General features: G+C 32.6%; 1 protein-coding gene and 1 long non-coding RNA gene across 7 annotated transcripts in view; one reads left to right on the plus strand and one right to left on the minus strand.

The window, feature by feature from the left end:
* LOC134248300 (uncharacterized) overlaps positions 1–1,375 on the plus strand; it is a 37,037-nt gene extending 35,662 nt beyond the window's left edge. For 3 of the 6 annotated variants that reach the window (XM_062730718.1, XM_062730711.1, XM_062730742.1), the window contains 2 exons: positions 234–318; positions 749–1,373. In XM_062730718.1, coding sequence (XP_062586702.1) covers positions 234–318; positions 749–1,148 — 485 coding nt within the window. In that variant the 3' untranslated portion in view covers positions 1,149–1,373. Of the gene's footprint in view, positions 1–233; positions 319–748 lie in introns of all 6 variants that reach the window. The other 3 variants (XM_062730731.1, XM_062730736.1, XM_062730723.1) reach the window with 2 other exon arrangements.
* A 2,810-nt stretch (positions 1,376–4,185) lies between these two features.
* LOC134248274 (uncharacterized) lies at positions 4,186–4,799 on the minus strand. Its single transcript, XR_009988018.1, has 3 exons — positions 4,734–4,799; positions 4,446–4,531; positions 4,186–4,237 (listed from the first exon to the last, which is right to left on the minus strand). It is a non-coding gene; the product is annotated as an uncharacterized LOC134248274 (long non-coding RNA).
* Positions 4,800–6,000: the final 1,201 nt, after the last annotated feature.

The following is a 6,000-nucleotide window of genomic DNA, read 5'->3' on the forward strand; positions in this document are numbered from 1 at the left end:
TATTCAGATTATTTTACATCTAAGAGACTGACATCTGTGAGGTGTATGTTCGGTTATATCCCATAAGATTTTTTCTTTAAGTCTGGGTTTGCAAATTCACAAATAAAATTGAAAAAATGTGACAAAAATTTCAATATTTTTCCAGTGCTATCATTACAAGGTTGCATTTGCATGTAAATACAACGTACCATTTATAATGGATCATTTTAAAAATAAAATTCTTGTATTTCCAGATAGTTTTAATGCATTGACTATGGTGCTATTGGTTTCAATACCTTCAGTGCTGGTGTTGGTCATTTTGATTGGAATTTTTACAAGGTGACTTTATATAAATTTTTAACGAATGTAAGTTGACTAGATTTAAATCTATTTACGTTTGACTATATATGATATTTTTGTTACAATATTATCTAAATACACTGTTATCATGAAGAAAACGAACAGAGATTGATGTCTCAAACGATTCAAATCTGGGACATAAAAACAAGGATCCGCCAAAATTCAAGAGGTTGGATCGAGGGCTCCTATTGTCCAGTAACATTCCCCATGTGATGCCATTATATAAATTTTACAGCTTATTAGTAATGTGAATAAATATGAAATATTGTGAAGTGTGTATGTTTTTTTTTTGCAACACTTGACCATATTAAAATTAATATTGAAAATATCGTAGTTTTTTGTCTAAGTTGAATGTCTGATCAACGACAATCACAAAGCATCATTTATTCACTGATGTATTGACTTTCAGGATAGTATGTCATTCATCAATTTGCAAGAAGCCACTTGCAATTATTACTTCAGAAAATGAATATGACCATATTAACATAAGTGAGAGGAATCTTGAGGTAGGCACATATGATCAGCTTAAAGTGAGGATTGGGGACAGGCAGCCAGTGACAGAGAGTAAGGAGAGACAATATGCTGATCTCACAGAGAGTAAGGATGAAGAGTATGTTGATATCGCGGAGAGTAAGGATGGAGAGCATACTGATCTCGTGGAGAGTAAAGATGGAGATTATACTGATCTCATGGAGAGTAAAGATGGACAATATACCGATCTCCTGGAGATTAAGGATTATCAACAGAAGGAACAAGAAGGCGAATATCAAGCATTGGAAAAGATCACAAACCAGAGTTTACAGTGTTAGTGACAGATAAAATGGAATCAGAATATAATCTGGTCAAAGATGTCAAGAATGTTAATAACAATTTATTTTAAAAAATGGTTATCAATTCTGAAATGTATATTACATGTACTAAGTATTGTAATAAAAGTGTTTTATTTTGTTTTGTAAACAAGTGTATGTCAATTTAATATATCAAAAAATGCTCTTTCTGCGAACAGATATCAACATGACATTAATTTTTTTAAAATAAAAACACTTTAAAAAAAAAAAAAAAAAAAAAAAAAAACATACTTTATTTTCACTGGTTATAATCCAAATTTGCATTAGGAAAAATTAAAAAGACTAGAAAAGACACACTCAGTAGATATTCATGTTTGTCTGAATTCCATTGTTTTTATCCAATTTAAAAATTTTACTGAATTCCATTGGTTTGTTTTCCGAGTCTAAATGTTAAACTGAAGTCAATTGGTTTGTTTTCCGAGTTGAAATGTTTCACTGTAATCGTTTGGTTTGATACACGAGTATAGATATTTCTTTAGATTCAATTGGTTTGTTATAAGGTTATAACAGTTCTGATGAATTTCATTGGCTTGTTCTCCGAGTTTAAAAGTTTCGCTTAATTTCTTTAGTTTGTCATCCGAGTTTAAATGTATCGTTGCATTCCACTGGTTAACTACCCGATTTTTAATATTTTGTTGAATTCCAGTGGTTGGTTATCCGATATAAAATGTTTCACGGATTTTATTAGCTTCTTATCCGAGTTTAAATGTTTCTCTGATTTCCATTGGGTTTTTTTTTCAAAGTTTAAATCTTTCACTGAACTCTTTTGGTTTGGCATCCCAATATTAATGTAAACATTTTGTTGAATACGATTGGTTTGTTTTCCAAGTTTAAATGTTTTGTTAAATCCCATGGTTTTTTATACGAGTTTTAATGTTTCGTTAAATCCCATGGGTTTGTTATCCGAGTTTAAATATTTCGTTGGTCTGAATTCCCTGTAGTTGTCTCTGATATTCCTCCACCTCCACGCCCTCCCAATGATGAAACGTCAGGGGTCTATAAACCATGAAAACATGTAAAATAAAATATATCGATAACGCGCAGTATTAAAGCTAAAAATGCCATCATACAATAAAATCATACGCATATCAAACACAGGAAACAGGAGTCATATGCTTGGAGGAGTGAGCATCCCCTGGCGACCAGTCACATCCGTTGTGTGCTTATTGTCTTGATCGGGAAAAACGGTAAAAATGATGACAACACCGTATGATAACTTTTACTATTATACTTTCATGTTAAACACTAAAATCTGATTGGATTAGACGCAGTAAACAATCCGTTCTATTACACTCAGCCTTAGCAACACAGTAACAACGGGTAACACAACGGTAATGTCACATGCGTCGAAATTATGCGCGTACGGTTCACCGTAGAATTCTCAAAAAGTCATTTGCGCGTTTGAAAGAACCGGAATAAACTTGACGTCAATTACAGCGTGCGTCCGATGTAGGATACTTGAAAACAACAAACGACAGACGAAACATGCTTGCGAGTGCAGAAATAACGAAACTTTATAATTATGATAAAGGACTCTTAAAGTATCACACAAACAATAAAGAGGTCAGTTAATCTTTTTCGCAGTAGCAAGGAGATTGAAAGCTTTCTAAACTTGAACGTAAAGACGACCGACGATTTTTTTTTTTTTTTTTTGCTAACATCCTAAATCAATAAGACATTCAGTATAATAAAATAAATGGTGTCTGTTTTGGAGGGTAACAGTTGAAATTGACATCACACGGAAAACCATTGTCAACCTACGCTGACGCATCGATTGACAATGGTTTTCTTTGGGATGTTAATTTCAGCTGTTACACTCCAAAAAAGGCACTATTTATATATTGTAGAAGCAACTCTTTTCCTTGAGGATATAATACATGGCGTCCAACGGTTTTGTGTCTTGCAGTAAAAATATCTAAGATTTGATTTAGTTCAGACCCTGCTGTCGTTTGTAGCTGTATTTAGAGGTTAGGGTCATTTCTTTTTCATAAATCATGTAACTGATTTTAAATGCTGAAGCAATTTAAATTCGTCTCGATAAATTCAACTACATTCAGGAATTCAACTCCGCTTATCTTAGGCGCTTGGCAAAACTCCGAGCTTAAAAATGTTACCGAGCAGTAAGGCAGATGTTGGTTTAATAATTTATGGAGGAAATAAAGGCATTGATCTAAAATAAACAAAATACATAATAAGTCAAAATTACAGAATTTGTGAAAATAACATGAGATAATTTACCTACAGTATACGCTTAAGAAAAAGTTAACTCTATGAAAAAAATGTGTACCCTAAACAATTCAAATTGAAATCTTACAGATTCATTATTATTTCAGTAACAACTTTTAATGCAAAAATACAATAAATTAAAACGTTTGCAATCAAATAATAATGTAAATCAAATCTTTAAATGGTAAGGGAACACATAATTAAATATATAAGTAACATACCATAAGATGCGTATGATGGACACTGGATTATTAATAGCTTCTTTCTTGAAAACGTAAAACTGCTCTGACATACATAGGTAAATTTGAATCGTGAATTTATACTTATAATGAAAATGTATTATTGGATGAAAAAATAGGAAATAACCAATAAAATGATAGAGCCAATGAAATCATAGAATAAAACTTTACTCAACTCAATCCAGATTGCAATAGAACTTTTAGTTAATAAAATTTTAAGATATTTCTCAAAACGATATGAAAAAATAAATAAAAACGAATAAACACATGTAGAAATAGATTTCATAATATCACAAACAGTTTAAGCAAATCCCAGAAATGAGTACAAAGGGAAGAATTTTGAACTTATTATTTTAAAAGGTAAAATACAATACTTATTTACACACAAATACATCTTTCCTACCAAAGAAGAAAAACATTAATTAAATTAAATATCACTAAACAACTATAATGTTAAGTAGATTTGAATAATTTTAACGATTATACAAAATATCATGTGTAAGACAATGTATTAATGAATAATTATGTAATTCTTTTGATAGAGGTGAATTGATTGCTACCATATTCTTTCTAAGATTCTCCAAACTACAAATGAAAAATATAGCGTTCTTGACAATGCTTAACCATTCCGAAATTTAAAAATATCTCATTACATAGTTGTTCAATATACAGTTTCTTTAAATACAATAATTGAATATTTTTCAATAAATGAATGCGAATTTGTGTTAGTTTTAAAATAATTTTAATAACATTCAAGCCGCAAAAGTATCAAATTGCAAAATCAAATATAAACCTTGCAGTGCTAAATAGAGTCCTGTCAACACCGGAAAATCACAGAGTGAACGCAATAGCGAATCTAGGGATATCATAATCACTCTCCTTAAAAAAAATACAGATATAGCTGATTAAATAAAAAGAAATAATAGTTACTGTAGTTTTGTTCTTCAACTAGGGTTTAAAAAGATGAATCAAAATTAAAGTCAATTAAGTTATTTGTATTTTTGCATATTTACATGTACTGTCGTCCTCTATGATCTTGTCTAAATTAAATCCTAATAATGATGATTTCTATGACACATACTCACCAAAAAGTCGTTGCTCTAGCGCATGCGTCTTTGATTTCCTTCCGGACCGGGTGCCATTCCGGGGGAGGGGGGGGGGGGGCTCGATTAGAAAGAGACCCATAGCTATAGGGGAGGCATTTATCACGCCTATTCCTCTCTCCTATGATGTAAAAAGGTAAATATAACGAATACTTATCGATAGCAAGAAATCTAAGAAACAAAAACAAATATATCAAGATGGCGTAAAACACGGAACCCTGGAAATTCAAGGGGTTCGATCAGGTGCATATATGTAAGAGTAGTAATGATTGATTGTATGTTGTTTAACGTCCCTCTCGAGAATTTTTCACTCATATGGAGACGCCACCACTTGCCGGTGGAGGGCTACAAATTTTGTCCTATGCTCGGCACCCAGGGCCTTTGAGCAGTGAGGGATCTTTTTCGTACCAGCACCTACTGCGACACGGGACCTCGGTTTATACGGTCTCATCCGAAGGACCGGTCTCCACGTCCCACAGTGGGATTCGAACCCGCGACGTAAGGATTGACTCCTTACTTCGCGACTCTAGAGCAGACGCTCTAACCACTGCGCCACGCGGGCGACGTAAGAGTAGTAGGCATATTTTATATTAATTAGAGCTCTAATTATTAAATTGGTGGAATTATTTCTGTTATCAAATAATTATTAACACTTTTTCGTCTTGATCGTAGAACTTAAAATTGCTCACTTGAAAAAATGGAATATATTCTTGAAGACTGTTGTTCTTGGATACACGCTCTACAGTAAGTCAGCATTGTGTCAATCTTCTATGTACTTCTTTCCAGTACTTTTCTAATAGATACACACAGAAACAGGCAACTGACTAAAACAGGTGTGGAGTACATTAAAAAATATTATAATTACTTTCTTAAAGCAAAATACGGTACATGTATGAGTATCTCTGTTTAGACACTTTTGTCTGTTTGCCAAATCTCTGCGTACGTTTATTAAATAATATTCACAACGGGTATGATTGGTTGACAGGGATGTTTGCCCTTCCAAGGCACCTGATCCCACTTCCTGCAGTTTTCAGGGCTGTAATTTGTGCTCTGTTCACAACTTTATATTGTATTTTATATGATTCTTATTTTGTTCATGGAATTCTCAAAATCATTTTTGCTTATAAAATTACACTGTGTTAAGGTCCTATACTATACTGAGTAAACTCGTTCATGTATAAAAGAGGCGGCCGTCCTTATCAACAGATGACGTAATCATAAAATAAAATATTTAGTAACATTTAC

Source organism: Saccostrea cucullata, unplaced genomic scaffold (genome assembly GCF_032062105.1).
Source record: "Saccostrea cucullata isolate Sc308-1 unplaced genomic scaffold, CSIRO_AGI_Scuc_v1 ctg1470, whole genome shotgun sequence".
In the NCBI taxonomy this organism is placed as follows: Eukaryota; Metazoa; Mollusca; class Bivalvia; order Ostreida; family Ostreidae; genus Saccostrea; species Saccostrea cuccullata.